A 26,741-nucleotide genomic window follows, 5' to 3' on the forward strand; every position below is an offset into this window, starting at 1 on the left:
CCAAACCTCCAAATCAATCATCATGGGTGACTGTGGATGCTCCGGCTCTTCTTCCTGTAAGTTTCCACAGCTTCCGTCGGCATTTGACTCCTCAACCCCACTCCAATGACCCCGCTGTCAGATGAAATGATGCCCGAGATCACAATCATGACTAGCTAGCACGTAACTAACACACGCAACCACAGGCAACTGCGGAAGCAGCTGCTCCTGCGCCTCGTGCGGAAAATAAACCCCTCTGGCTGCCCAACCTCCACACCTCGATCTCACACCCACTTCACACACACCATGCGGCACTTGCGCGATGGGACGGTTTGACAAAAGCGGATGGAGCTACGACGGAAGGGGGGGCTGGAACGGAGAGGCTGAGGATGGCGAGATGATATGCTGATGAGTTGCTGGTTTTGACGAATGGGGGTGGGCGGTTTGATTCTGAGAACTACATTGCTTTCAACGACGACTGCGATCAACGTTCGCAATACAATGACTACGTACCAATGCTACTTCGATGACTGACATTTGTCTGATGTGAATTCTTGATCCATTTGCTCGCATATTTAAGCAAGGTAGTCTAAACCGCGCAAACAAAAACCTGCATCCATCAGTCCGTGCCAGGCGTCCGATGTAGACCCTTCCTTTATTCACATAGGCGGGTATAGCATCGTAATCCGTACAGATATTAATACTAGCGCCCTCTATCCGTATCATCATGATTAAACACGAACTTCCCTCCCATCGCCAGACTCCCGTTATGCCCTGCCCACACGCCAAACTCGGGTCGTATATTACATTATGGCCATTAAATTATGGCCCCTGCCAGCTCTCCTAAACATCACCCGTCCCATCCCCTAGCAACCGCGCAATCAACACATACGTGAAGATCACCGCGCCAGCAACCAACAACTTATTCCTCGCAATCCAGCTCTGTCCCACCTCCCTCGCAACCTGCCCCCCATGAACCGCAGCCCCAATCGTAGCCGCGCTCCCACTCGGCCGCCTCCCAAACGCTGCCGCCTGGGGTGAGCACACCGGCGCATTCGGGTCCGGCATGCGGTCCCCTGTCGCGGGGTTAATCCTGTTCTCCTCCATCCACTTCCAGTTCTCCTTATCCAGCTCGGGCCACTCGGATCTGAACTTCGCGCCGCCGTCGCCGGCTTTGATGGCGCCGTTGCCCTTGGGCACAGGCATGCCGGGGAGGAGTCGGGTGGAGGAGCCGCCGCCGGTTGAGTTCCACCAGCGGGTGCGGGCGGTGGTCCATTTGCGCTCGGCTTCTGTGGCGGCGACGGAGCCGGTGGTCATTTCTTCGGAGGTCATGAAGGAGAGGAGGCCGATGAGGATGGTGGAGACTTCCCAGGCGGGGTTGAAGGATTTGGGGTGGAAGTCGGAGATGGATAGGCATAGCCGGGTTGAGGATTGGAAGCGTCCTGAGGGTGTGTGCATGCGGATCGCAGGCGGCGCAAAGGGGTAGTCCGGTGGGAAGATCAGTGTGCCCCAGTACTGTCCGTTATAGTAGGGTGTCTTCTCTGGCCCGGTGATTATGTAGTGCCATCTGCGCCATGTTAGTTTGATATGGTGGTCCAAAGAGTCTGAGACATACTCGAGGATGTTGGACTCGGAGGGATGCGCAACAATGTATGGCGGCGGGTTCTCGGATATCGTCTTATATTCCTTTGTTAACTAGAATGGTCAGCATGTTCTCACGAGTAGTTCAGTTGGAGTGACAAACCCGTTTGTTGGCTGCGCGGCTGGCCATATTGAGGCCGGGGGGACGATGACGAGGTGGGGGTTTTGAGTCGTACTTTCTGTGAAACTTTTCTGCGCAGAACGGTCCACCAGGGTGCAGGCGATTATTAATGTAAAAGAGAATGGTCGGATCCAGGAGGTCTATTGTAACAAAGATTGCCGGGTCGAAAATACGTCCCAGTTCTGGCCACCTGAGGTGACTTTCACAAGATGAAGCCAATCGGCTGATTACGTAAGCTCAACTGACTCCAATTTATCTGTCACCCTGGTTGTTGACGTCTAACAGAGTCATGGCATACCCGGATAGTGAAGGCGAGGTGAGTCGAACTCTACATGTAGGCACAGAAAGATTCACTGACTTGACAATTAGGTCTTCGCGGCCCTAAATCGCGACATCGACCCAAAGGTGCTCGAGGAGCGGGAGAAGGCAGTTCAAGAACGGGTTCAGGCGCAATATGCAAAGGCACAACAAAGATTGCAAGATTTAGTGAGTCACCAGTGTTGGAAGAAGAGTCGAGAACGAAGCTCATGATAATAGATTTCTTCCAATTCTACTCTTCCAGTTACCATCTCATCCATCCGCGTTATTGGAGCTACGAATACCAGGAAAAGCTTCCTCGATCGGCTATTCGCTCCTATACTGAGCGCAAACAATGACAGGCCATATACTCTACAGGAGGCCTTGCAGCTAGCGGGTACAAGTGCTGACAAGCTGCGAAGATTTGGTGAGCACCTTGCCTTGGGTTATAGCGAGATTGTACTAACAACACAGACATTTACCATGAGGGTGTTTCCATGTTTATCGACAAGCCCGACTCCACCGACCCGTTATCAACGACATCCGACATTGATATCTTCCTTGCGGTGAAGGAGAAGGGAAGGATTGCTTTGAAGACCGGAACGGACCTTGGAAATACAGAGGGTTCGGCATACGGCAACCTTCTCCTGCGAAACATCTTCGGTGGAGCCGAATCTCTTAATATCAACGCCTCCGCTGGCACAAGGACAAGGTCGTCATATACCGCAACCTTCGACACACCGATTCTGAGTGATCCTGATATTCGGTTTTCGCTGGACGGTTTTGCAAGCTCGACTCAGAAGCAGTGGGCTAGTCACGAAGAAGTTCTCAAGGGTGGTAACGCCAGGGTCAGATGGGCCGACGGTCAGAGCAGGCACGAAGTAGCGTACACAGGGGCATGGCGACAGATCACTGCTCTAGCGGCAAATGCATCTCCATCCGTACGACACGATGCTGGCGATAGCGTTAAGAGCAGCATCACGCACACCTGGTTCAAAGAGAGACGGAACCACCCTTTCCTACCAACAAGCGGCTACTTCATGCGAACAGTTTCTGAGCTAGCTGGTTGGGGGCCGCTGCAAGGAGATGTGGCATTCTTGAAATCCGAAGTCGAAACGTCTGGAGCTGTCGCTATTCCGCTGCCTGGGAAGGAGGATAGTGGTATCACGTTAACTGGAGGTCTTCGCGCTGGTTTACTGTACCCGTTGCCAATCGGTACGGGTTCTACACCACAGGCATCCCGCATCAACGACAGGTTTCAGCTCGGAGGCCCAACTGATGTTCGCGGATTCAAGATTGGTGGCTTAGGGCCAAGAGATGGCCCCGATTCTGTCGGAGGGGACGTCTTCGCTGCTGGCTCTGTGAACCTACTCTTCCCCTTTCCAAGGGTCGGAAAGGATACCCCACTGAGACTGCAGGTCTTTGCGAATGGCGGCAGACTCCTGGCATTACAGCAAACGAAGGGATCTACGTCGAACAGTGTCACTTCGACAATTGCGAAGCTGGCAGAAGGCCTGCCCAGTTTGGCGGCGGGAGTTGGCATCGTCTATGCGCACCCAGCGGCGAGGTTTGAGCTCAACTTCAGCTTGCCTCTAGTCCTCAGGAGGGGAGAGGAGGGGAGAAAGGGGCTCCAGTTCGGAGTCGGTATCAACTTTTTGTAGGTCTACCTGTATGATATTACGATGCTTGGAAAGCTTCATTTTTGAGGCTGAGGGTTGCCAAGCTAGAATGGGACCGTTGGTGGATCTTGGGCTCATTTGTATACAAAATCTCCTAATCTTAGAAATCTCTGGGCGGGACGGAAATGTCTTGGTTGCGTTGACCACAATATTTGGCAAGGACAGTACCTGGATTTGTCAAATTTTTGATGGCAATGAAGAGAGGGAATGAAACTTTAGAACTTTCTCCAATAAAGGCGAAATATCCAGCGTTAATAGCGTTCATTAAAAATGGTGGAAATGAGAGTCAGCCTTTGATTGAATTATGGCCTTGTGAAGCTGAGAAGAAAGGGGCAGGGGCAATGCGAATACGACAGAAATCCCACATCACGTGTTTTAAGTGTGTTACGTAACCAATTATAGTTGGGAGTTGGCAGGAATCCGAATACGCAGTGACCATGGCAAAACCAGCTTATCCCGATTGGGACTATTGTAAACCGCAGCAACGAAACTTATATAACTTCAAGGGTACCCAACCAGACCAAATTGATTTATCACCGTTACGTCTCTTACTACCATACATCTGACCGCCGTTCTCTCAGTAGAACACAGCCGCAATAATGGCTTCCGGAATCATCTCTAACCTCACCAACCCTCTTATCACCGACCATCCTTACTACCCCATTGAGGTCGAGATTGCCTCATACCTCGCGAACGAATGGTCTGTCCCAGTGCTTCTCGCAGCATTCGGCGGCGTCTGCGCAACGGTACTGCTCATCGCGCAGATTGTCGTCGATAAGTTGCACCCAAACCTTCGCACCTCAGAGAAAATCACCATCTGGTGGTTCATTCTTTGTATGTGCCCCCCCCCAACTCTCATGCTGGGCCCACAAGCTAACGATCGCAGCTGGATGCATCCACCTCTTCTTCGAAGGTACGAAATTATATTACAATGTATGAGGAAGATAATTGACAATCGCAGGGTACTTCTCCGTCAACCACACCCTGATGGGCCCAAAACAAGATCTCTTCGGACAGCTCTGGAAGGAGTACTCCCTCTCCGACTCGCGCTACCTGACCTCTGACCCCTTTGTCCTCTGCATGGAGACCATCACTGCTGTATGCCTCCATTCCCTGCCCCTATCATTCACCGCTGACCATCCTCGCAGTTCCTTTGGGGCCCCCTCTGCTTCATCATCGCCGGATTTATCACAACCTCGCATCCCCTGCGCCACCCCCTCCAGATCATAGTCTCTACCGGCCAGATCTACGGCTGCATTCTGTACTATGCCACCAGCATGTTCGACCACTACTATAAGGGTGTCGTGTACAGCCGCCCCGAGTTCCTGTACTTCTGGTGCTACTACTTCCTCATGAACTTCTTCTGGATCATGATCCCATCGAGTACGTATTTTCTTTCCTTGCTTCGGAGAGCATAATGCTGATATGATATAATGTAGCTCTCGTCGTTAGCAGTGTCAACCAAATCGCGAATGCCTTCAGGACACTCGACACTATCTCCGCCAAGGCAAACAAGGGCAAGAAGGGACAATAAGCCTCCATAGAGGTATAGGATAGCCATGCTACAACGACTGCCAAGGCAGCAGCGGCGTCCGCATTGTGTGCGAAAGAACTGGGAAGGAAAAGTGTTTGGCAACGAATACATGTACGGCATACCGTGGTTTCGGTAGCCGCGCCACGCAGCTTGTATATACCACGGCGCTGGAGCGATATATAAATATAGGTTTAATAGACAGTCTGTAGAAATTTTAGAATTATAATCCTATTTTCCCCAGCGCCTTTGAACCTCACCGAAACTAATCTTGATGAATAGTCTATAGCCATACATTTTTGATCCGATTAACAAACTCCCCCACCCATACATTACCGAGTCAAAAGTCCTGCAAAACGGCTTGTGGTATATTGCTCCTGTGCTAACGCCTGCGTCATCTCTTAAAATGGAATGTGTCGTCCATATCCTCAAGAGCCCCGAATGTGGTAATCGTTGGCTCATTATCCATAATCTGCCTCGCTGTTGCCTTCCCCTTCTCAGCAGGAACAAGAACAAGCGGGCTCTCCTCCAACTGTCCATATATATCCACTGCCTTCTCTTTAGCATCTTTCCAAGGCAGGTCCACGTCTGTAGCCCCTGTCTCGGAAATGGACGCCAGGATACAATCATGTGTGTCGCTAAAGAACAATGCGGGGGAGCCGGAGTCAGATGTCCTCAACCAACGGATCACGGCCTTCCCCATGATTTTTCCCTCGGGTAGCTGGGTGCCGAAATTAACAATTTTTGGCTCCTCCCAGGATGGCTCCCAGATGTATGCAACTCCTTTCGACTCCTCGCCCTCGCAGCGGATTATGAGGACCTCATTGATTGTTGGATGCCATGTAGCCTTGGCAATGGGCGAATGCTGGATCAGGACAGCTTTGAGGATTTTTGATGAGGAGTCCCAGATGAATACTGTCGTTGGTAGATTCTCGCACCGGGAGGCTATGAGTGTGCCTGATGCATCAATGGCGATACTTACAATTCCAGATTTGGTTTCCGGCACGGGTGTCGACGAAGCCGCCGTCGGTGGACAAGTCACCTGTGTCTGGACGTTATAGGAGCGGTCAAGACCAGACGGGGTGGCCTTTAATTTTTCCTGCCATATATGTATGCCGTCTGGTCTTATTGTTGTGGAATGGTCGAGCCTCATTGCCTCGGAGAAGTTTGCCATAGATAATATAGTCACCCTCTGGCTGTAGTCTCCTACTGCGAGCTGTCGCCCGTCAACGCTCCATTCGATTGTCTTCACCCCAGCTCCACAATCTATATCCTTTTCATCTGCGGTTGGCCGTGGGCCCGTCCAGGCCTTAAATAAATGCCCATCAGCCGTGTAGAACAGTATCCTATGGCCTTGAGCAGCTGACTCAATCACGGCCAGCCATTTGCCATCTGGACTCCAACTCAACGCCTGCGCATCGATTGTATCAGGGTTCCATGATCGGAATACCTTGTATGTTTCTTTAGAATGTAGACTAATCACATCCTTTCCAGAGCCTCGAGATAGTAAGGCGAGTTGTTGGGTTCTGGGTCGGTATCCATAGCCTTTCGCAGCGTTGCCTGGAAGAAACAACTTAGGCGCTGGAATATCTATCGACGTGCTAGTCGCGAGATTGAATATTGTGAGCTTCAGCCCGAAGTCTGAGAAAACAAGAACTTCATCGTGGGAGGCGCCAAACGATATGTAGACCGCCTTGGTTGTTTCAGACGTTGGCGATGCGATTGTAGCTGAATATTGGGGGGTGACGGCAGAGAAAACGCGGATCGTGTTATCAGATGAAAGAAGGATTCGTTGTGACGAAGGTGACCAAAGAAAGTTCGATATCGACGTTGAGAAGGCAGCGGGTAGGGGTATTGCGCGCGTAGCTTGAAGGGATCGCGTTGTGCGAATGATTAGTTTCGCCTGGATTATTGTTGCAATATATGCGCCATCAGGACTCGGAAGACAATGCGCTGAAGCTGTAATTGTGTTACAAATCTTGTCATCAGCTGTGGGACATGGTGCTTACATTTCAGCGGCCGCGAGAACTGCATTTCAGAAACAGCCAGCAATCGACAGTCGCGAGAGAAAGTGTAGCTTTGTCGCGGCGTGCTGATAAACAATGACCCCGCGATAGGCTGTCGGCGTATTGGGCTCCAAATGCCGATGCCCGCCACCAAAGGCGGTGGAATCCTACGCTATGCGGAGCAACCCGCCTCTCCCCAAGCTTAGCTTCCCCTCGTTTTAGTAATCAGTCACAAGGCATAGGTTCTCCTTGACATCTCCGGCCATATTTATTTCTCGTCAACTACGTTCAGTCTAATTTACTTTGACAATGTTTGTTTCATAGATCTCTTCCAATATTCCTGGCCTTCAAGCAAGCTGAGGAATCATGGCCGTGGAGAAATATGCTCGGCGCTCTGGTGTGGCGTTGATGCGCTCAAGCTGGAGGCCTCATCTGCAACCACCATTCTACTCCATTACAGCAGCTTCTTACCACAAATCAGCTCCGCAGCGAGAATCAGCTGCGCCCATCCTCGGATCCCCAACTCCGGAACGCATCCCAACCCACCCAGTCGACGCTCCAGAATCTCCGCAAAAGTTCAAGCCGTCACGCTTTAAACGCATTCAAGAGGCGGCGCCTTTCTCCTCCTTTCTTACCGACACCTTCTATCGCCAACATGACTACCTCCGAATCTCTATTACCGAAAAATGCAACCTCCGGTGCCTCTACTGTATGCCTGAAGAGGGTGTCCCACAGTCGCCACCATCACACCTGCTCACCACCCCCGAGATTGTTTTGCTATCCGAGCTCTTCGTATCTCAAGGCGTCACAAAGATACGACTCACAGGCGGCGAACCGACAGTTCGAAAAGACATCGTGCCAATGATGCAGCAAATTGGACAACTACGAGGAGCAAGGGCTGGGAGAGAGGGATTGAAAGACCTCTGCTTGACAACAAATGGGATTAGCTTGTGGAGGAAGCTAGATCCAATGGTAGAAGCAGGGCTGACTGGTATCAACCTATCCCTTGACACTCTGGATCCCTACCAGTTTCAGATCATGACGCGTCGGAAAGGCTTCGATGCAGTCCAGCGCTCTATCGACCGGATACTTGAAATGAACGCCCTGGGTGCAGGTATAAAGCTCAAGATCAACTGTGTTGTCATGCGTGGCCTCAACGACCGGGAGATACTTGATTTTGTTGAACTCGGGCGAGAGAAGGACATCGAGGTGCGTTTCATCGAATACATGCCCTTCGACGGCAATAAATGGTCGGAGGGGAAGATGCTGCCATTCCAAGAGATGCTGGACCGCATAAAAGAGAAATATCCCGGCGTGGAGAAGGTGCAGGATCACAAGAACGATACCAGTAAGACATACAGAGTTTCTGGGTTTGTGGGCAAGTTCGGATTTATTACGAGCATGACACATAACTTCTGCGGCACTTGCAATCGGCTGCGCATCACAAGCGACGGGAATCTAAAAGTCTGCCTGTTTGGCAACGATGAAGTGTCTTTACGTGACATTCTCAGGGAGAACAATTCAGGGAACCCGATAGACGAGGAAGCCTTCGAGGCAATGAAGAAGATTGAAATGGATCGAAGAGAAGGCCGAGTGGACGGTGCACTCGGCATGCTGAATAATGAAAGTAAACTGCTGGACGTCATTGGAATAGCGGTTAAGGGAAAGAAAGAGAAGCATGCCGGAATGGGAGAGCTCAAGGACATGAAGAATCGGCCGATGATATTGATAGGTGGGTGAAAGGATTTCTTGTGTCATGCATTGGGGCGGGCTGGCAATCAAGTGATTCACGGATTATGAGCGGCGACTGGCGATACGGTTCGGGGTTTTCATATCGGTACATGAGCATATACCCTTGGCCATCTACTGTGTATATATATGGGAGTGAGCATATTTTTTACTATTATCCAATTCATAACATTTAACACATTTCTCGATTCTGCCGCTTCCACGTGACGATTCTTTTCGGGGAAACTAGCGACTTCACTGCCAACTTAGATAACAGGTGAGACTTGGGTGCTAACATTGGGCAGATTCACCAGAAGTTGCAAAGTTGAATTCACCCCATGCCAATAACCATCTGAATATATGCGACATGCAGCCTACAGCTGTTTCTACTTCGACGAGGCGACATGTGCCTCTACATCTTCTCAGTAGCTTCCCTCGAACGTTTCTACGGCATTACCACGCCGGGAATAGGTTCCCAAAACTATCTCCTGTACTGTCGCCGCTTCGCGCCACAGGAAAATATAGTCAACTGGGAGACCCTGTTATAATGCGCATGATCTCTTCCACGAATTGCTTACCAGCAAAATCTTCACCCAAGTCCCCCATCCCGCCAGCCTCAGCCCCAAGACTCACACACCTAACTCCTTCCGGCAGCGCCCACATGGTGGACATTTCCGCAAAAGACCCCACCTCCCGCTCAGCAACAGCCGTCTGCTCGCTGTACTTTAGCAATGCAACGGCGGCGCAGCTGATAGCGGCGAACCAGATGAAGAAGGGCGATGTGTTGAGCGTCGCTCGGATTGCGGGGATTATGGGTGCGAAGCGTACTTCTGATCTGGTTCCGCTGTGTCATCCACTGTTTATCACACGTGTGCAGTTAGACCTGGAGCTTGTGCCTGGGGAAGTTTCTGCTGGTGATGGCGTCGGCCAGGAAAACTATGGACGTATCGATATCAAGGCAGTTGTAGACTGCGAAGGGAAGACGGGGGTGGAAATGGAAGCACTTACCGCAGCGTCGGTCGCCTCATTGACAGTGTACGATATGTGTAAGGCTGTTGATAAAGGGATGAGGGTTGAAGGATTGAGGGTAGTGAGAAAAGAAGGCGGCAAGAGTGGGACATGGGTGGAAGGGAAAGGTGTTTAATGCCATCATGTTCACAGAGAAAAAGGTTGCATGTCCGTTATTATGAATATGCAATGCATTATATGGAGCTGACAGGTAACATTGCTCTCTATGGTTCTGTTTTGCCTTGAAACTTCCAGCTCGGAATCAATAAAGCCCCACTTGTACAGTTCGAACGATTGCAAAGCAATGTGGATGTGGCAGCCGAAAAGCCTACATCTTCATATCCCATTCACATTACTTCACATCCTCGTCCTCGTCCTCATCGTCTTCCGAGTTCTCCTCTTCGTCGTCGCTCACCTCCAGCACAAACGGTGCAGGACGCGGCTCCAGGAAATAGAAACCGGAACGATGGTAACTGCCACGGGCATTTCGATCGTTCCGGTTTTTAGCCACGGATGAAGCATTGGCATCGGCCATCTCCGTTTCCATACAGTTAAGACTTCCATCCATGTCAGGGGCCTCCCAGGGCATGAATTGCGTTTGGGAATCCACAGCAGTGTCGCCCAGCCCTGTACCAGGTCCACCATCGATAGGGGAGGTTCGCCACTTCACGCCTTTTTCTTGGATGTCCACTTTGATCCTCGCCACCGGTGGCTCCAAAAAATGCCCCTGGAAACGCGACGCCTTGCTTTTGTTCTTCTTCTTTCCCTTTCCGCTCGTCGGGGCCCACTTCACGCTATTATCGCCCGCAGGTGCTCCTCCCCACAGCACCGGCTCAGCATTCTCATCTGCATTGTCCTGTTTTGGTTTTGGGATGTCCCAGCCTCCCCAGTCGATTGGTTTGGGTCCAGGCTTTGGCTGTGGCTCTCTGTGGGCGGCCTGGAGAGCCGTATATTGCGGTCCGGGAGGTGGGACGTAGTTTTGGACGTAGAGGCCCAGGCGTTCGCGTCGAAAACTGATACTGGAGTCCGAGCTGAGATAGGTGGAGTTGGTGGGCACTGGGCCTGAAGGATTTGATGTCGAAGGCCGATCTCTATTTGAGAATATATTTGTGAAGTTTGGGTCGGCACTGTGGGCGTCAGGCACCAGCGGCGGTTGACGGAACAATGATGATTTGATGCGGTATTCTGTCTGAATTAGAGAGTCCACCTCATTTAGTAAATTACTTACTGCCTGATTTTGACCTCACTGGTTTGGATCTAGAGCTATGCTGGTCGTTGGGTGCCATGGCGATGAAGTTTTGGAGTCAACTAGACTGACGCTGAGATGAAGTTTTGCTGCTCTGCAGTGTAAGAGAAATGTTTGTTGACCTTGCTGTGTCGAAAGTGGACCTCATTGTTCTGCTTCTTAACATTACGCACCAAACCGGTCACTTATCGTTGAAATGAGTATATTTGCTGTAGTTTCGTGTTCTGAAATATACCACAGTATCTAATTAGGTGAGCCGTGGGGTAAATAATAACAACAAATATATTGTAAAGGCCTGACATATATATCCCTCTAACTAATTACTTCAGTCACTAAATATATCGTCAGCATTATAATTTCCTTTACTGCTTCTTGTTCTTTCCAGTACCCTTTGCACTCGACGAGACATGGTGCTTTCTCTCTTGCCCCTTCTCCCTATCTTTGTGGGAATGTTTCTCCTCTCCTCCCTTCACCTCATTCTTGCGCGCCGATTCACGATGTTCCGACCTATCCTTCGCAACAGCAGAGGTGGATAGCCCTGCAGCCCCAGGCAGCACCAGACTGCTCCCATTGGCAATCGGAAGGCTACTTCTCCGCCTCTCCCTCTCATAGTCAGGCTCTGCAGGAGGTGACATTTCTCCTGTCTCGACAATCCCTTTTCCATTACCCTCCACACCCTGAGGCGATCCCAGCTCTTGTTCGACACCGCCTTGGCCGCCCATGCTAAATGCCGCCATCTTCACGGCCAACTCTTCCGCCCTCTCGGGTGCTCCCTCCTGGGCAAATTTGACCTTAAGCGCATGTTTCCTTCCATCCGAGCCTTTCACGCTCATCCCATCCAGGCGCTCTCGCACCAAGCGCGCCTGCTCCTCTGTCTGTAGAAGAATGAGCGCATGGCCCCTCTGTCGTCCATCCGCGTGTGATGGGATCTCGATTGCTTCGATTGGGTTTGTCGTGTGTGCGGGACAGGCGGCCAGCACGCGCTTTCGGATCTCTTTCTCACTGGAGGCGCCACTAGTGCGTGTGAGATGCAAACGCCGGTTTTCCAGGCGAATGGTGGTCGGTGGTGAGGGAGGGCCTGCCGGTTGCGAAAAGGGGGGAGATGTGAGAGCACTTGTCGCGGTGGGGTATGGCGCATATGCATACTGATATGTGGGCGTAGCGTTGGGTTGTTGGATGCCACCTTGGCCATACATCAATGGTTGCACGAAGGATGTTGTGTAAGTGGGCGAAACCTGTTGCAGTTTAGGATAGGTCCTAGAAAGGCGCGAGGACTCTTACCGGTCCAAACGAGTACTGATGCGGGCTTGCCACAGAATATCCGAGGGCGCTGGTTCCACAAGAGTATGCCTGTGTTGTGGCTATCTGCATTATCGGCTTATATGCATAAGCAAACTGAGAATTTTCGTTCATACTACTAGTCGTGGGAGCAATAGGTGCCACTGAATAAGAGCTTCGGGCAGAACGTGGGCTCTCCAGCGGGATGTACGATGAGGGACCAAGAGGCGTTTCTTGATCATAGTTTCTCATGTCAACCTGGAAGCGATTCCCATCCCATTCGGCCTGTTTGAGCCATTCTACACTGGTTAGACATCTAGCCTTCCGCAATTAGGTTGCAACCCATACCTCCGAGCCTCCAGAAGTTGTCTTCGCCGTCAACACAGATCCAGCCGGAGTGTAGGCCCGCATGGATCTGGACGTGTGCGACTTGAAAACCAGCCTGGTGTACAAAATCCTTCAATTCTTGCCAGGTTCTTTTGCGAGGGATCTTAACAGCTTGGTCAGTAGGAAACCTTGGGGGACGGTTTGCAATCCCAGCACGCAGGTAATCAAGCTTACATATCCGAGGATGATATGAAATCTCCCCGTTGACGTGCCAGGCGGTGCCATCGACATATTGAATATTAATCAACAAATGAGATCAATGATGCATATATCCAAAGCTTAGCTCGCCGGCGGAAGTGGTACAAATTTATCAAATGAACGGGAGAACTTCAAACGGAGCCCTCGTTCTACATATATCAGAGATGCCAAATCTTAGCCTGGACCGGCCCTCTTCAACATCATTCTACTACGCCCCAAAGCTAACGACTCGCGCCATCGCTTGTATTGCCGGGGCTTGTTCAAAATGGATGTACCTATATTAGAAGGCATTAATTCGGTACAACCCAGGAAAGCCCAAGCTCATGAGGCCCTCCACCCTAAACCTGATAGCAGCTGCCAGGAGCCTGGTTGGCTGGGAAAATCCTCGACAAGGAGGCACTAAACGGATGGATGTCTTGGGGCATGGCGTGCAGCTCTCCATAAAGTGGTCTGTCAACTGAGACGGAGTTGGAAACGCCACAGAATAGGAGGTCAAGGGTACAAAAGAAACGATCGCCGTCGCATATCTCATGACGAGAGAGACCTTGCATATCTATCATATTTTGCTAAGCGACTAAATCTGATATCAAGATATGGACGCATTGTCATTAGCGGCCCTGATGGCCATAAGCTAGTCAGAATTCTCTAGTCTGACATGTCCATTCATGTTGGACTGGATAGCGATTGTTTTCTTAGTGAAGGGGGACTACGCCCCAAGCACCAACCAACATATCAGTCCCCTACCGGCTATTAGAAGAACTGTGAGCAAACGCCTCGCGGCAGCTAGAATGAGGGTCGAATTAGGATTCGGCAACAGCTAACAGGTCTATATTGTGTTTCATGGGGAGCCGGGTGCCGTTCCGAGAATGCGTAAGATCAGACTACCTGAATTTAGCCCGCTTTCTCGCTGGCGGTACGTGAGTACCGACTAGACCAACCCCAAACCGGTGGGGAATCCCTGGGTCAAGATCGTCGCGGTCTCAGAACACTAGACATAATTGCATACGGCTAAGTTCCTATACTTAAGCACAGCAGCAACTCCAGTTCCCCCGCCGAAGTTGCTTCGCTCACCAAAGCCCTCCCAATCCGAACCCTAATTGCATGGGGCAATCCCAGGACACGGGTCCGCAGCTATCGCCAGCAATAGTGGACGAAATTAAGAAGCAATTCGACGAGGGCAAGATAGTGTAGCACGGGAAATGTGCATACTGTACTGTGTATGCATGCCATGGCTGTGCGTGGGCCTTTTCTCTGGATGTTCCACTGTGAATTGCGCAGTACATATGCAAAGAGTGTTCCAGATCAGGCAGATGGGGACAAGAGACGGAATCATGTCCAATCGGCCGACTGCATCATTGCCCGTATCGGTTTGGTACGTGCGTTGCAAGTACTAATGTATGGCGAATGGATTGCTTGCAAGGAACGAGTGGATCCTCGAATCTGGGGCGAATCTGGAGCGAAACTGGTGGGGACTGACAAGGAGGGTTACGATCTTGCCTGTGCATGCTCATGTCGGCCTGTCTGTATATGGAAAGATGAGGCCGCACTGCTTCCACATCAAGCCTCGGCTTTCCAGCCTGTCGTATTATATTTTCCTCGCATTTTTGCAACACACATTTCGCCAACGAATCCAACACAAAGACATTACATGTCCAACATCCAACAGCAGAGCCAACAAATGCAACCTCTGGATATATCATTTTCGGGCATTTCTCATTCCTAACAATGCAACAAAGTAGGTCCCCCAATAAACCCTACTATTGTAGATTCAAGACTTGATGCAGTGGCAATGGACGGTTTTGTCGCTCCAGGGCCGCCGATGGCATCCCTTTTCCCATATTGGCCGCCGTCAAATCCAAATCAGGAAGTGCCCTGTCTGGCGCCTGCATGGATGATCGACTGATCTCCGGCATGGGTAGCCTTGGCCCCCGCTGCAACCTCCGGGGGCGGGCGGCGCATTGACACTAACTAGGCCTAAGTCCGGGTGCGTCAATAAATCGTTCTGTGCTAGGCGTGAAGCTGCACCTCCTTGCGCGATGTGGAGCCTTTGCTGGCGTTACACAAGCTTTGCCGCGAACGCCCGCCTGTCCCGGTCCGTAAGCTACTTCTTGCCGGAACAAATCTAGCCGATGCCTTCAGCTTCGGATTATGGGCCGGTTAGTTCCACAGGCATCTTTCAATAGATTCACTCTTATCGACTGTGTTCGTATACTTACACCATTAATTACTACCAATTACAGCCTTGTGTAGGACTGTACGACTGTGCTTCCAGGCTGTCGACGGTCAAAAGAAAGGACCAGTGAAGTAAGTGGACAGGGACCTCCCGTTATATTGGTCTTATATCCAGCCGCCATAACGCTGCGATCGTCCCCAATAACAATTCTGTCGTTTTATATTGCCCAAGGCTTTGGGCACAACGAACCACTTAATTGGCGTTTCACCTAAGATATATTAAGAATATATGGGTGTAACCTAGCCACACTGCACAATGGACCCAACCTTGTACCCAGTTTGGTTTGTTTTGTTAAGGATTCGTTACATGGGGAAGTTCTAGCTCATTCATGAGCAGGGATTTGTTGACCGGCGTGCTCCAACCTGGTTATACATGCTGCAGCCCTCTTCCCACACCCACGTCGAACTTCACGGCACTTCATATGCGTTCCACTCCTGCGGTCTTACCACGGGTTACATGGTACCGCTCACATATCCATCCCTCCCTTTGACGATCCCATAGCATGGTCCACCTTTAGAGAACATCTTTCTCACATCCCCACATAGTTCCTCAGGTTTCTCCCATGCAGCAAAGTGCCCACCTGACTCATGCTCGACCTCCTGCACAACCGCCCCCACCATGCTGCCCCATGAATAAGGCATCGGCATCAGTTCCTTGGGAAAATGGGACAATCCAAATTTCGGCCCAGAGCTATAATCTCTAGCAGCCTGTATGAGGTGAATATCCCCGTTCTTTGGTTTGACATCCGTCGCCCTAGCCTCATGGTAGATACGGCTCGAGGCGGCCGGTCCGGCAGCCGAGAACCAATAGATGCTTACCCAGGTTAGGACCTCGTCATCCGTCCAGGGGTATGCATCTGTCCAGTCGTGCAGCTTCTCGTAAATCCAAGCAAGCAAGGCGACCGGGGAATCGGCTTGGGCGTAACCAATCGTCTGTGGCCTCGAGGTTTGGATTACATTATAGCCGCTCCCAGCTTGAAGGAAGGTGGAGGTTTTCGCAAGGCGCCTGCGACTTTCGGCGTAATTTGTTACGAAGTTAAACATTACCTGAAGGGTGGTGATGGGGTGGTAGATGGCATTGGTCAAGGACGGGACGGTAGGGAAAAAGTTGAGGTGAGAGGCTTTGACTGATTGGGGGTATAGAAGGCCCTGTGATCGAGTGATGAAGGCGCCCCAGTCGCCTCCCTGGGTCACTGGGCCTTGTTAACTAAGATACATGATACTCGCGTTGGACATACCGTATTCATCGTAGCCCAGAGAGAGCATAAGATTGTGAACCGTTTCAGCATGTTGTTTTAAGCCAAATCCTCTCTGTGGGTTGTGAGTGTGGGTTTTAGGTGGAATTTTGTAAGCATACGCACCTCCTTGGGGCCATCAGAGAACCCAAACCCTGGGAGAGACGGTGCAACAACGTGAAAAGCTGGCTGGGTCTCCGAACCTGCCGTCAGGATAGGGAGTAGCTTCGTCACTTCTATGAAGCTTCCAGGCCCTAGGAATCATTAGTTTCAAGTCGTTTATATAATTCCCAGCTGCCTCTCTAGTTACTCGGACCCATTTCCGACATATATCAAGCAGAAACTCGGCGTGTTAGGAAATTAAACTCACAGCCGTGAACAAATAACAACGGAATCGCTCCATCCACCTTGCTTTTCTGGTGCACAAAATGGACGTCCAGCTCCCCAAACTTCTCTGTGGCAATTTTGGTTTTGAATTGCGGCAGTTTGTTCAGTTTGGCTTCTTGCGCGCGCCAGTCGAAGCCATTATGCCAGTACTCAGACAGTCGCTTCACGTGCGAGAGAGGGGCCCCGAGTTCCCAATTTGCATCAATGAGCTCATCTGGGAATGTAGCCAGGCTTAGCTTGTCGTGGAGAGACTTTATGGAGGATTCCGAAACGTTGATTTGAAATGGAGTTGGGGTGGCCATCATGTCCGGTGGCGTACGATACGGGTTCAATCGCCAAATGGCCAATATGAGAAACGGCAAGAGTCGGTTATAGAATTGACACGGCTTGCGTTCAATTGGGTATAGTGAAGGTTGATGGGTAGGGTTGCGAGGATAGTTTGAAGGGGTTTGGAGTTGTAAATGGAGGAAGTTCAAAACAGGTGATACTCAGATGAGGGGTCTTTATGTCTTTGTATTTCTTGTTATCCCGGCCCCGGAGGCTGTTGGTTATCATGGTGTACCTGGCTCGTGATTGTGTCTCCAACAAATCCCCCCCAGGTAAATAATACGAGACTTCCACCTCCTTGTTTTAAGTTATTTCGACGGCTTCTGTTTTGGCAGAAAGAACAAACTCTATTGCGAAGAATAAACTATGCTACATACCAACTAATGTTGAGAATGTGCCTGTTCATTGTTGCCCTTGTTTTGTTTTGTTGATGCTACTTGACGATGGGCGGTAAACCGCGGCAGTATATTGGGCCTCGGCTGGGGCTATGGACAAGAACCTCCTTTCAAACCTTGGATCAAGTCGTCACATATAGGGGGAAATAGCTATACAAACACAATAATCATTTGAATACTGAAGTATTTTGCGGAATCTCTATTTCCACACTTTGTCGTTGCGTAAATATAAACTGGCCACATAAAACTTCAAAGGTTTATTTTAAAATTATTCTCAAAATTGTGGAACATTGATGAATATACGAGGAGAAAATCTTTAGTTGGATGCCTATACTATTGACGTTTTAAGAAGCCACGTAAAAATATAATATTTAAAGTTAGAAACAAGAAGAAAAGAGGAGAAAAATATTAGTGCATCAATAACTGATAAACTTTAGCCCCCCAAGTTTCCGTGCAAGGACAATTAAAAATAATCCACATGGGCAAGCATCAAAAGAAACTGCCATTCTAATTCTGAGTGTAAACCAAAGCTGCCAAAAATTCCCTGCATTCATCGCCCAGAATTCATCTCCTATTACGCTGCCATTGAATCTGCTTCCATGAAGTCTACCTCCTACCCCTCTCTCTGGGCGGTTCGTTGGCAATTCTTCTCACCACCGCATCCAAACTGAAAACACTCTCGTCGGTATTATCCCTCCCTGGCTCCCTCAATGACCGAGCCCTGCTTTCGCCCTCGGATTCATACATAATCGTTTCGTAATCTCTCTCATCGCTCATTGCTGACCCTTCGATGTGGTGGCGATTAAAGTCATCCCGAGTTTCTGTAACTTGGCTGTCACCTGTCGGATCCCGCGTGAAGTCAACAGGACGGCGTCGATGAATGCCCTCGAGTCTCTGCAACGCCTCTGCCCACACCCGCTCACGACTAGGCGAACTCGGAAAATGATAGTCTGGGTCTGGCTGGGAATGGTCTGGCTGGCACGGAGGTCTGTCGTCGTCCCTTTCATGCATTGGCACGGCTAATCTGGCCGAATCTGGAGAGTACACCGTCGGCAATAGAATATGCTCTTGAGATGGGCCATAAGAGAATTCTCCATTCTGCCCTCGTATAGCCTCTGTTGGCCGCAGAAATGCGCTGGTACCTCGTGACGTGTAACTCTCAGCTGTGGGAATTTGCGGCACAACTTCTGAGCGATGTCGAGAGTATGATGGATCGTAATTGGAAATGTATGGATGGCGACTTTGAGAAGGCCGCCGTGTAGAGACTCGGTTTGGCCTTCGGTACTGGCTATTGACGCCATGTACGCGCCCTGGTCGAAGGGCTATTGACGAAGGCCGAATTTTCGACCAATCCGTGTCAACGGCACTTTGAACATCCGAGGCAGGTCCGACAAGGTTCCTCTGAGAGACGGAGGGCATCAAGCCAACATAGTCTACCACCGTCGGGCTGGTGGAGGCTGTGTCATTTATCGTAGTGCCAAGGGAAAACTTCTTGTGCAAGCCTCGGCCAGGTGAGTATGAGGAGCTTTCTGCCTCCATGAGCTCATTGCGAGATGCAAGCTCCAACTTCTTCTTTCGGGTGCGGCGCCATATCCAGAAACCCAAAGCAGTTGCTAGGATGAGAATGACGCTGACACTAATAACCGTGGCTGTTATAAGCAGAGTTTTACGATTGCCAGGCTGCGGATCAGGCCTTGATTCGGGAGACGTTGTCGTCGTGGTAGGCGCTGCAACAACTGTGGGCTGAGTCGAAAGAGTCGCAGAAGCTGCAGAAGCTGTAGAAGCTATTAGAGCTGTATCTATGCATGCTGTATGTGTAACTGGCACAAATTTTGTCTCGGTAGGAATCGACGGGAGTCGTACGGTTATGAGGACATGTGTTGTATAAACCCCTGAGCCATTACTTTGTGTATCTGAGTATGTAAAGTCATTATAAAATGTGTTTGTAACTGTCGGTAGGGTTGTGAAGACAGTGCTAGTCGAAACCAGGGTCGTAAGAGTCCCCCTCCCTGCGCAGCTGGCTATCACTGCCGTCGATGCGGCCGTCTGCTCGGATGACATCAAAGTCAAGCTCACAGCCAAGGACCTCGGAAGATGTCGCCAAAAGAGCAACGGTTGTATGTAGCAAACTCTCTCACAGTGGGTAAAATAGGGCGAAGTTACCGGGGGGTAAATGTGTAAATCTTCAGCATCAAAAGCGTGGAATACCAATATCGAAATATAGGTATTTGCACAACATCTATTAACTTTGGCTTGGATGCTGTGAGAGATCACTGCTAGTGGTCGCAGATGAATATGACCGTGTTATAAGCCTGCCATTTAGACTAGATACGTTTGAACAAAATGACATACTCACCATAACTTCATTGCCAGATGTGTGAGAGTGACACCAGTAGGTGTCCAGTTAAATTAACTTCACTTTGATAGTTAGATGCTAAACTTGGACGTTGGTAAAACGAGCGAAGAGTAACCATCCCATTCCCGGGATTTGCAACTGGACGCCGAAATAAGACAACGTTAGTTATATTGGGCTATATGAATGTCTCTTGTGAACGTGAGTATTAAGACTTAGACTTCGTAATATATTGTACATAACACTTATCATACAGTAAATAGTGGCCCATCATGGTGATATCCCTCCGCCGAATCCAACAGGTGGGCGTTTTCCGCCCGTCTCTGGAACAACAGCCATTGCCTTATACACCTTCCCCATACCGCTTGGTCCCCGGTCGATAAGGCGTTTCCAAGCACCCTCAACTCGTTGCTTCTTTCCTTCATCAATGTTGTTACCTTTCAGCAGCATTTCAGCCCTTTCTTTAATGCCCATTCCGAGAAGAAAAAATCCCTGCTCAACGGGACCATGCACTTCAACCCCGAGAGATGCCTTTAGTGCTGTCTCAGCTAGGGCCATGAAATCAACATCCGCAGAGAGATCGACGAGGCCCGGTGAGCTCAGAGGAGATACGCGTTGGTGGCCCTTGATTCCGCGCAAAGAATTGACTGGTATGGTATCTGCTGGGCCATAATCCAAGATCAATGCCGCACCGGATGGTTCTGCTTTCGGCTCAGCAGCCGATCCACCTATCCGCTTAGCAATCTGTTCCATGTAGGCGTGAGACTCTGGCGAGATCTCAATCAGCGAGTCTGGAGACTTCCTGAGAGCCTTGTACCGATCTGATATCTCTGGGAGATACAAACTATGCGGTGTAGAAGCCTTAGAAAGAGTAAGCTCGAACTCTGGAGGCGGATAGAGGTCACGCTCAGATATGGGCGTGCCGAGGTCTTCATGAGTAGAATTTGGAGGTGCAGGAGAAACCACTAATTCACGCCATTGAGGCTCTTTTGCTGCCGAGCTTTTGGCAACTTGGGGTGCAAGGTCGTGAACACCTGTAGGAGTCTCAATCTTAGTTTGCGAAACTTCGGACGGGGCAACCGATTGAAACGCGTGGATCGGAAGAGCGTCGAAGAATTCATGAGCGATAATAAATGGTGATTTTGAGGGGGATGACGGAACAAAGCGAATATTCTCAGTCCATATTATAGGAATGTTAGCGTATTTGCTTATGCTCCTGAAGCCAATTTCGTGATCCTCCATCGGACAATCTCCACACAGGACCTGCCTCTGTGTTTCTCGCAATGCTGGGCTCGCCTCCACCATATATACGGCCTCAATAGCAGCAACCATCGGTTTGAAGTTCTGAATAGTCTACAGAAAGTTAGCTTTGCAACGTCAAGGTTCAACAATACTGACTCGAAGCATATCATCCATCAAGGTTCCTCTTCCTGGGCCAATTTCAACCAGCTCTATGCCAGCGCTCTTCTTTCCCTGTGCCATCCACTCTGCCACAAACCATATACCGATCAATTCGCCAAAGACTTGTGATATTTCTGGAGATGTAACAAAGTCGCCCTTCTGACCAAATGGATCGCGGCCCTCTTGTTTCTCCATGTAATAACCCCCAAGGTCCGCAGTCAAACACATTCGCATGAAGCTCGCCAATGGAACTGGTCCAGTAGCCTATAAAATGGTCAGTCTGTAATAGGTTTTGAATGGATTGCTCTTACTGTGATAGCTTCTGAGAGCTGTTTTGCCAGAGGCGTTGACCATTTCCGATCCTCACCAGACGACATCCATCGCCTCGAGGACAATGTCAATTGCGCCGGTAACGTCCTGCTCCTCTGGACCTGCCTCATGCAGGTCCTTGTAGCCAACATAACATTAGATCTCATGGTATTACTCTCCAACCTCACATCGTAGGAAACGGTTGTCGTCGGGGACTTGCCGCCGTTAAGTGCTTGGGCATTTTCGCGATAAGCTATCCCAAAGCTCCACCCAAAGTTTATCTCGCGACAGAGCCGGTCCGTACCAGTTTCCAACGACAGTCACCCACCGACATAGATGGCAGGACCAACGAAATCCCGCTGGGCGGACGATGAAGAGGATGCTGCTCTAGATACGCAGCGAAAGCGCGAAAAGGAAGAAAAGAAGCGCGCAAAGGCTGAGAAGCAGCGGAAGGCTGATGAAGCTGCTGCAGCTGCCGCTGAGCAACAGCGGCTAGAAGCATTGCGCCGCGCACAAGAGACACAACCAGAGCATGCTGAGCTAGCGAACCGGCCGGCGAAGAGGCGGAGGTTATCTCCAGAGTTGGCAGGGGAGACAAAGAGCGGACAGGCGAAATTGTTGAGGTTCCATGGCTCGCAATGGAAGAAATGTCGCAGCGTCGAGGATTTCGAGAAGTTGAACGACATTGAGGAGGGAGCATACGGATGGGTATCGCGGGCAAAAGACTCGATTACGGGTAAAGTTGTGGCGTTAAAGAGGCTTAAGATGGAGAATGCACAGGATGGTGTGCCAGTCACTGGGTTGCGAGAGATCCAAACTCTGATGGATTGCTCACATCCCAACATTGTGCGCCTACAGGAGATAGTAGTTGGTGAGGACACCAGCAAGATTGAGAAGTAAGTAGCCAGTTCTGCCACCTGCGTACTGTCACTAACAAGAAACAGCATCTTCCTTGTCCTTGACTTCCTAGAACACGACCTCAAAACCCTCCTCGAAGACCTCTCCGAGCCATTCCTCCCCTCTGAAACCAAGACCCTCTTCCACCAGCTGGTGTCGGGAGTTGCATACCTTCACTCGAACTGGATTCTCCACCGCGACCTCAAAACCTCCAACCTTCTCCTCAACAATCGAGGCATCCTCAAGATAGCAGACTTCGGCATGGCGCGGTACTTTGGAGACCCCAGCCCGAAACTTACCCAGCTTGTCGTCACCCTCTGGTACCGAGCCCCCGAGCTATTACTCGGTGCAGACAAATACGGTACAGATGTGGACATGTGGTCCGTCGGATGCATATTTGGCGAGCTGCTCACACGCGAGCCGCTGCTCCAGGGGAAAAACGAAGTGGACGAGCTCTCGAAGATCTTCGAGCTCTGCGGAATCCCGACGGAGGATTCATGGCCTGGCTTTCGTCGCCTACCGAACGCGCGCAGTTTGCGTTTGCCAAAGAACCCAGCTACGCACGGCTCTGTGATAAGGAGTAAATTTCCATTCCTCACTACGGCAGGTAGTAACTTATTATCGAGCCTGCTGAGCCTGAACCCAGGAGGCCGTCCGTCTGCACAGGAAGTGCTGGACTCGCCATATTTCAGGGAAGACCCCAAGATGAAGAGTACGGCCATGTTTCCGACCTTCCCTTCCAAAGCAGGAATGGAGAAGAGGAGGCGGCACACACCGAATGCACCTATTCGCGGCGATGCACCGGGTCTGCAGAGTATTGATTTCAGCGGTATATTTGCAGGGCGGGAAGAGGAAGAGAAAGGTGGTGGATTCAGCTTAAAGTTGATATAGCGTTTCCCTGAACGAGATGGAAAGTTGGGAGGTGGATATACCCTGGGAATGGACATCGTAGATAACCGGGATACAGTAGAATACAACGTCTGCTTTAATTAATTCATTAAATATCCGCTTGGTGTGCTATCTATGCTAGCCAAAATCATAACACGAAACTCCGCAAAGCGCCAGGTTCCGTTGCCTCATAAAACCTATGCTAAACAGATCAAACCAGTCCACCCCCTCCAACTGACTCTGCAATTAATACGCCAAATTATCCCCTTATTTTCCTCAACTGTACAAAATATATAAATGAATGCGTTACCAAATAACATTCAGCCCATTGACAAACCACGTGAATGTCATCACTGTGATGATGCTCATCCCGAACATAAAACCGAGTGCGTTGCGCTCTAATGAGCCGAATGCACCGCTGCACGATATACATGGTACAGGTCCCGAATCATCTGCGTAATTCTGACCGTTATACATTCCGAATGTGAAGCTTTTGAACGGGGAGAGATATCCAGCCACTGGAACATCGCTTTCGCTACCCTCAGAGTCGTATATAATCAGGGTGTATGTTGCCACCACCAAAGGTGCACTGCTGGTCTCATATCCGTTGGAATCCCACACAGCCTGTTGTGTGGGGGCGGTACCATTGATTGTCTGGTTCATGGCAATCGTATACATCGCTTGGTTGAGTGTGCATGTAGCCATGATGTTCAGCGCCGTGGGAGTTGCCAATAGATCGGTGAAGTTAAAGCCAAAGGTCGCCTTGTCACCAATCTTAAAGATGGGCATGCCGGCTGTCGCCGTGGGGCTGACAACAGTAATACCACCAACTGGCAATCGGGGGTCATAGGTCGTATGGACGGCAGGTTTGGTTGTTTTCGAGGCGGTCGAAGACCCCTTTGATTCAGAAACTGAGCTTGATTTATGTTGGCCAGAGCTGGGTGTCTCCGTTGGTTTGCTACTAGTTTGTGAGGTACTTTGCGTGTTCGATTCTGCAACTTGGTTAGTAGATCTCCTAGACCAATAAATGGGCGACGTACGGTCTTCATTGGCGCGCACGACAAGAGAATCAACCTCAGGAAAGAAGCTCGGCCACGGCCATGCTGCAGTAAACGTCGAGAGTAGTACAAAAAAGGTCGCGTAGATGAAAAACGACGTTGTTGACCTCATTTTGGCGGCTGGCCAGAAGCAAAGTAATGTGGCCTAAGTTAGGCAGGACCGTTGCCACTGATACTGATCTCGATATATCCCTCCAAGCAACGATTATAAGTGCAGTGGATATCTCTCGGTGAGATAGTGGTCGTCGGGTGTCGCGGTTCAAAATTCGTTGTCAGAACGAGACGTGTTTACCCCTGTCCTACACTGTGCGTTGTTGAGAGATAGTAGGATGAGAGTCGCCGAGCGAGTGAAGGCAAAACTGCGTAATAGATAATACAATGGAAATAACGAAGGAAGTCCGAGAAGGTAACTATCAGAATCAGAAAGCGCTCTCGCCGGTAGAAAATGGAATCTCGTATTGGACTGGAGAATCCGTATTTAGCTTTCGGCCAGATGCATGCGGATCCTGTTTATTTTTAGATCCCAGCCTCAATCCGATCACGTGATTACGTCAAATACTGACCTCTGTAGTGATAAATGAGTGCTTCTGTTAGCTCTACTCTATTGTACAGAATGTACTGCCTAAATTATGAAACTTTCTTTCGTGCAAAATTGTTATTGCATTGCAGACTGGTATTATTGCTTAGACGCTACGGCTAGATGGTAGCCCTGTGACTCTGCATAAAAGATGCTGATCCTGAACGACCTTACGCGCTCTGAAATATTCATGCTCTAGGCTGTTTCCTAGCCCTATTTGCCGAAGCGCTCAAGCCCATTAACGCCTCATAAGTATAGGCATTGTCAGCCGCAAGCTCCCGTCACTGATGCGTCAACGCAAAATACCCAGCCAGACCGTTGAGCGTTGACCGACTGCCCCGTTGTATTTCATGCAACAAGATGCATATAATGGCCTGGAACCCTCTGCTGACACTTTTCACAATCACTCTTGTATCCCATGCTTAATTTTTTAGCATTGCCCCCAAACCCATCGCCCATCCCTGTTGGGACATGCCCCATATTCCTGACACCAAGCTTGGTCGAACCATACCTCTTCAGGCTGTCTCTTGCAGGCGTTCGTGTTTCCACATCCATCTGCATATCTGCCATAAAGCTGGTCGGCATTTTGTGACTGAATTCATCCTCACTGATGGGGCTGGGAAGGCGACGGTCATATTTCAGCCTGCTGGTAGCTTCCTGAATTGGTAAACCGCGATTGCTCGTTCGAACATTGGACGAAAAGTGGCCAGTAATAGGCGTTGGGATGCGGCCGGCATGTTTAATGGAGGGGTCCATCTGAGAAGGTTGCGATAGTTGTGGGCTATCATCCATGTCCTCATCGATATCCATGGAATCGTTTCCTTGCAATCTTTGCGATGCCGCTTGTTGGCTGTTATGCCAGTCTGAAAGTGAACTTTCTTGGGGTAGGACCTGTCCGTAAAGATGCGGAATAGCTGGCGAAGTATGGTATGGGTTGTTCCATCCAATATTTGGGCGGTCTTCGCTATCCGAACCGTTTGGAGTGATCTCAGCCCCTCTTGGTTGAGACATTGCATTACTCCGAGGACGAGGAGGAGAGTTAGTTAGCGGTCGGATGGCAAGAGAAGACGTGATCTGGTTCTGGGAGATGAACTCCAACGCTATAGAGGATCGTTTAGTGTTGTCGCGCGCCTTGAGGATACGCCTGTGCTCGCTGAAGCCATGCAGCGTGGCATCATCATCTTCCTGCCGGTTTCGTTTTCTGGAATTCTGGATATTCATAGCAGAATGCATCGAGACGTCGAGTTACAACAACAATTAACCCCAAGTCTGTGAATTGTTTGATTGTTGGGGTGGATGTTCGTGTTGTGAGGGCGATGCAGGGAGGCTTAGACAGGATCATGGACGTGCTTGATGACGGAGCCTGGTGGGGGGATGGTCGCTACTCAATTCTTTATCCCTCCTGCGCCGGAGTCTCAAGCAGGTAATCCTTCTCGCGGTCGCTGGCACACTCGGGATAACGATTGGAAGCCGATAGACGGTCAGTTTCACTTTTGCCTCATCCACATATGGTTGGTGTTTTGGATTTCGGGAAGCCTTCATCCAGGCGGGTATGTCGCGGAGATAAGTCCCTCCGATTCAAT

General features: G+C 50.2%; 13 protein-coding genes across 13 annotated transcripts; 4 read left to right on the plus strand and 9 right to left on the minus strand.

Annotated features, from left to right (window-relative positions):
* Positions 1-518: 518 nt before the first annotated feature.
* Positions 519-1,992, minus strand: UBC6 (E2 ubiquitin-conjugating protein ubc6). Its single transcript, XM_018270225.2, has 3 exons — positions 1,724-1,992; positions 1,595-1,674; positions 519-1,546 (listed from the first exon to the last, which is right to left on the minus strand). The coding sequence occupies exons 1-3, from the start codon at positions 1,748-1,750 to the stop codon at positions 823-825; spliced, it is 831 nt and encodes a 276-aa protein (XP_018134764.1). The 5' UTR covers positions 1,751-1,992; the 3' UTR covers positions 519-822.
* Positions 1,965-4,132, plus strand: VE01_00698 (uncharacterized protein). Its single transcript, XM_018270226.2, has 4 exons — positions 1,965-2,057; positions 2,111-2,227; positions 2,279-2,465; positions 2,513-4,132. The coding sequence occupies exons 1-4, from the start codon at positions 2,031-2,033 to the stop codon at positions 3,697-3,699; spliced, it is 1,518 nt and encodes a 505-aa protein (XP_018134769.1). The 5' UTR covers positions 1,965-2,030; the 3' UTR covers positions 3,700-4,132.
* A 41-nt stretch (positions 4,133-4,173) lies between these two features.
* On the plus strand, positions 4,174-5,489 carry VE01_00699 (uncharacterized protein). Its single transcript, XM_018270227.2, has 5 exons — positions 4,174-4,551; positions 4,604-4,630; positions 4,679-4,815; positions 4,866-5,100; positions 5,157-5,489. The coding sequence occupies exons 1-5, from the start codon at positions 4,317-4,319 to the stop codon at positions 5,249-5,251; spliced, it is 729 nt and encodes a 242-aa protein (XP_018134770.1). The 5' UTR covers positions 4,174-4,316; the 3' UTR covers positions 5,252-5,489.
* On the minus strand, positions 5,479-7,333 carry VE01_00700 (uncharacterized protein). The gene is made up of 2 exons (XM_018270228.2): positions 7,258-7,333; positions 5,479-7,207 (listed from the first exon to the last, which is right to left on the minus strand). The coding sequence occupies exons 1-2, from the start codon at positions 7,280-7,282 to the stop codon at positions 5,643-5,645; spliced, it is 1,590 nt and encodes a 529-aa protein (XP_018134815.1). The 5' UTR covers positions 7,283-7,333; the 3' UTR covers positions 5,479-5,642.
* Positions 7,334-7,496: 163 nt separating this feature from the next.
* On the plus strand, positions 7,497-11,534 carry VE01_00701 (uncharacterized protein). The gene is made up of 2 exons (XM_018270229.2): positions 7,497-8,986; positions 9,288-11,534. The coding sequence occupies exons 1-2, from the start codon at positions 7,621-7,623 to the stop codon at positions 10,124-10,126; spliced, it is 2,205 nt and encodes a 734-aa protein (XP_018134816.2). The 5' UTR covers positions 7,497-7,620; the 3' UTR covers positions 10,127-11,534.
* VE01_00703 (uncharacterized protein) lies at positions 10,221-11,299 on the minus strand. Its single transcript, XM_018270231.2, has 2 exons — positions 11,219-11,299; positions 10,221-11,175 (listed from the first exon to the last, which is right to left on the minus strand). Exons 1-2 carry the CDS (start codon positions 11,274-11,276, stop codon positions 10,343-10,345), a joined length of 891 nt encoding a protein of 296 aa, XP_018134814.1. The 5' UTR covers positions 11,277-11,299; the 3' UTR covers positions 10,221-10,342.
* A 64-nt stretch (positions 11,535-11,598) lies between the features above and the next one.
* Positions 11,599-13,284, minus strand: VE01_00704 (uncharacterized protein; the record flags this gene model as incomplete). The annotated part of the gene is made up of 4 exons (XM_018270232.2): positions 13,076-13,284; positions 12,863-13,004; positions 12,518-12,813; positions 11,599-12,471 (listed from the first exon to the last, which is right to left on the minus strand). The coding sequence occupies exons 1-4, from the start codon at positions 13,130-13,132 to the stop codon at positions 11,599-11,601; spliced, it is 1,368 nt and encodes a 455-aa protein (XP_018134819.1). The 5' UTR covers positions 13,133-13,284.
* Positions 13,285-15,483: 2,199 nt separating this feature from the next.
* VE01_00705 (uncharacterized protein) lies at positions 15,484-17,405 on the minus strand. The gene is made up of 4 exons (XM_018270233.2): positions 16,937-17,405; positions 16,693-16,820; positions 16,570-16,642; positions 15,484-16,524 (listed from the first exon to the last, which is right to left on the minus strand). Exons 1-4 carry the CDS (start codon positions 17,256-17,258, stop codon positions 15,785-15,787), a joined length of 1,263 nt encoding a protein of 420 aa, XP_018134820.2. The 5' UTR covers positions 17,259-17,405; the 3' UTR covers positions 15,484-15,784.
* Positions 17,406-18,114: 709 nt separating this feature from the next.
* VE01_00706 (uncharacterized protein) lies at positions 18,115-19,736 on the minus strand (the record flags this gene model as incomplete). The annotated part of the gene is made up of 1 exon (XM_018270234.2): positions 18,115-19,736. The coding sequence occupies one exon, from the start codon at positions 19,734-19,736 to the stop codon at positions 18,282-18,284; it is 1,455 nt and encodes a 484-aa protein (XP_018134817.1). The 3' UTR covers positions 18,115-18,281.
* A 447-nt stretch (positions 19,737-20,183) lies between these two features.
* On the minus strand, positions 20,184-22,060 carry VE01_00707 (uncharacterized protein). The gene is made up of 3 exons (XM_018270235.2): positions 21,741-22,060; positions 21,427-21,693; positions 20,184-21,381 (listed from the first exon to the last, which is right to left on the minus strand). Exons 1-3 carry the CDS (start codon positions 21,903-21,905, stop codon positions 20,299-20,301), a joined length of 1,515 nt encoding a protein of 504 aa, XP_018134818.1. The 5' UTR covers positions 21,906-22,060; the 3' UTR covers positions 20,184-20,298.
* VE01_00708 (uncharacterized protein) lies at positions 21,890-23,613 on the plus strand. The gene is made up of 2 exons (XM_018270236.2): positions 21,890-22,634; positions 22,683-23,613. Exons 1-2 carry the CDS (start codon positions 22,075-22,077, stop codon positions 23,524-23,526), a joined length of 1,404 nt encoding a protein of 467 aa, XP_018134811.1. The 5' UTR covers positions 21,890-22,074; the 3' UTR covers positions 23,527-23,613.
* On the minus strand, positions 23,613-25,085 carry VE01_00709 (uncharacterized protein). The gene is made up of 2 exons (XM_018270237.2): positions 24,564-25,085; positions 23,613-24,515 (listed from the first exon to the last, which is right to left on the minus strand). The coding sequence occupies exons 1-2, from the start codon at positions 24,691-24,693 to the stop codon at positions 23,830-23,832; spliced, it is 816 nt and encodes a 271-aa protein (XP_018134812.1). The 5' UTR covers positions 24,694-25,085; the 3' UTR covers positions 23,613-23,829.
* On the minus strand, positions 25,066-26,728 carry VE01_00710 (uncharacterized protein). The gene has a single exon (XM_018270238.2). The coding sequence runs from the start codon at positions 26,389-26,391 to the stop codon at positions 25,507-25,509; it is 885 nt and encodes a 294-aa protein (XP_018134622.2). The 5' UTR covers positions 26,392-26,728; the 3' UTR covers positions 25,066-25,506.
* Positions 26,729-26,741: the final 13 nt, after the last annotated feature.

This window comes from Pseudogymnoascus verrucosus, assembly GCF_001662655.1.
Source record: "Pseudogymnoascus verrucosus strain UAMH 10579 unplaced genomic scaffold scaffold_2, whole genome shotgun sequence".
In the NCBI taxonomy this organism is placed as follows: domain Eukaryota; kingdom Fungi; phylum Ascomycota; class Leotiomycetes; order Thelebolales; family Thelebolaceae; genus Pseudogymnoascus; species Pseudogymnoascus verrucosus.

Coding starts and splice junctions, on each gene's coding strand:
- VE01_00710 (XM_018270238.2), bottom strand. CDS start 26,391: ATGCATTCTGCTATGAATATCCAGAATTCCAGAAAACGAAACCGGCAG.
- VE01_00705 (XM_018270233.2), bottom strand. CDS start 17,258: ATGATGGCCACCCCAACTCCATTTCAAATCAACGTTTCGGAATCCTCC. Junction 16,821..16,936: donor GTTGTTATTTGTTCACGGCT/GTGAGTTTAATT, acceptor AATGATTCCTAG/GGCCTGGAAGCTTCATAGAA. Junction 16,643..16,692: donor TCTCTGATGGCCCCAAGGAG/GTGCGTATGCTT, acceptor CACAACCCACAG/AGAGGATTTGGCTTAAAACA.
- VE01_00699 (XM_018270227.2), top strand. CDS start 4,317: ATGGCTTCCGGAATCATCTCTAACCTCACCAACCCTCTTATCACCGAC. Junction 4,552..4,603: donor CATCTGGTGGTTCATTCTTT/GTATGTGCCCCC, acceptor TAACGATCGCAG/CTGGATGCATCCACCTCTTC. Junction 5,101..5,156: donor CTGGATCATGATCCCATCGA/GTACGTATTTTC, acceptor GATATAATGTAG/CTCTCGTCGTTAGCAGTGTC.
- VE01_00707 (XM_018270235.2), bottom strand. CDS start 21,905: ATGAGATCTAATGTTATGTTGGCTACAAGGACCTGCATGAGGCAGGTC. Junction 21,694..21,740: donor AGCTCTCAGAAGCTATCACA/GTAAGAGCAATC, acceptor ACCATTTTATAG/GCTACTGGACCAGTTCCATT. Junction 21,382..21,426: donor TGATGGATGATATGCTTCGA/GTCAGTATTGTT, acceptor AACTTTCTGTAG/ACTATTCAGAACTTCAAACC.
- VE01_00703 (XM_018270231.2), bottom strand. CDS start 11,276: ATGGCACCCAACGACCAGCATAGCTCTAGATCCAAACCAGTGAGGTCA. Junction 11,176..11,218: donor AGTGAGGTCAAAATCAGGCA/GTAAGTAATTTA, acceptor TAATTCAGACAG/AATACCGCATCAAATCATCA.
- VE01_00700 (XM_018270228.2), bottom strand. CDS start 7,282: ATGCAGTTCTCGCGGCCGCTGAAAT. Junction 7,208..7,257: donor GTTCTCGCGGCCGCTGAAAT/GTAAGCACCATG, acceptor ACACAATTACAG/CTTCAGCGCATTGTCTTCCG.
- VE01_00709 (XM_018270237.2), bottom strand. CDS start 24,693: ATGAGGTCAACAACGTCGTTTTTCATCTACGCGACCTTTTTTGTACTA. Junction 24,516..24,563: donor CGTGCGCGCCAATGAAGACC/GTACGTCGCCCA, acceptor ACCAAGTTGCAG/AATCGAACACGCAAAGTACC.
- VE01_00708 (XM_018270236.2), top strand. CDS start 22,075: ATGGCAGGACCAACGAAATCCCGCTGGGCGGACGATGAAGAGGATGCT. Junction 22,635..22,682: donor GACACCAGCAAGATTGAGAA/GTAAGTAGCCAG, acceptor AACAAGAAACAG/CATCTTCCTTGTCCTTGACT.
- UBC6 (XM_018270225.2), bottom strand. CDS start 1,750: ATGGCCAGCCGCGCAGCCAACAAACGG. Junction 1,675..1,723: donor GCCGCGCAGCCAACAAACGG/GTTTGTCACTCC, acceptor TGACCATTCTAG/TTAACAAAGGAATATAAGAC. Junction 1,547..1,594: donor TCCGAGTCCAACATCCTCGA/GTATGTCTCAGA, acceptor AACATGGCGCAG/ATGGCACTACATAATCACCG.
- VE01_00698 (XM_018270226.2), top strand. CDS start 2,031: ATGGCATACCCGGATAGTGAAGGCGAG. Junction 2,058..2,110: donor ACCCGGATAGTGAAGGCGAG/GTGAGTCGAACT, acceptor CTTGACAATTAG/GTCTTCGCGGCCCTAAATCG. Junction 2,466..2,512: donor TGACAAGCTGCGAAGATTTG/GTGAGCACCTTG, acceptor CTAACAACACAG/ACATTTACCATGAGGGTGTT.
- VE01_00701 (XM_018270229.2), top strand. CDS start 7,621: ATGGCCGTGGAGAAATATGCTCGGCGCTCTGGTGTGGCGTTGATGCGC. Junction 8,987..9,287: donor TCGGCCGATGATATTGATAG/GTGGGTGAAAGG, acceptor AACATTGGGCAG/ATTCACCAGAAGTTGCAAAG.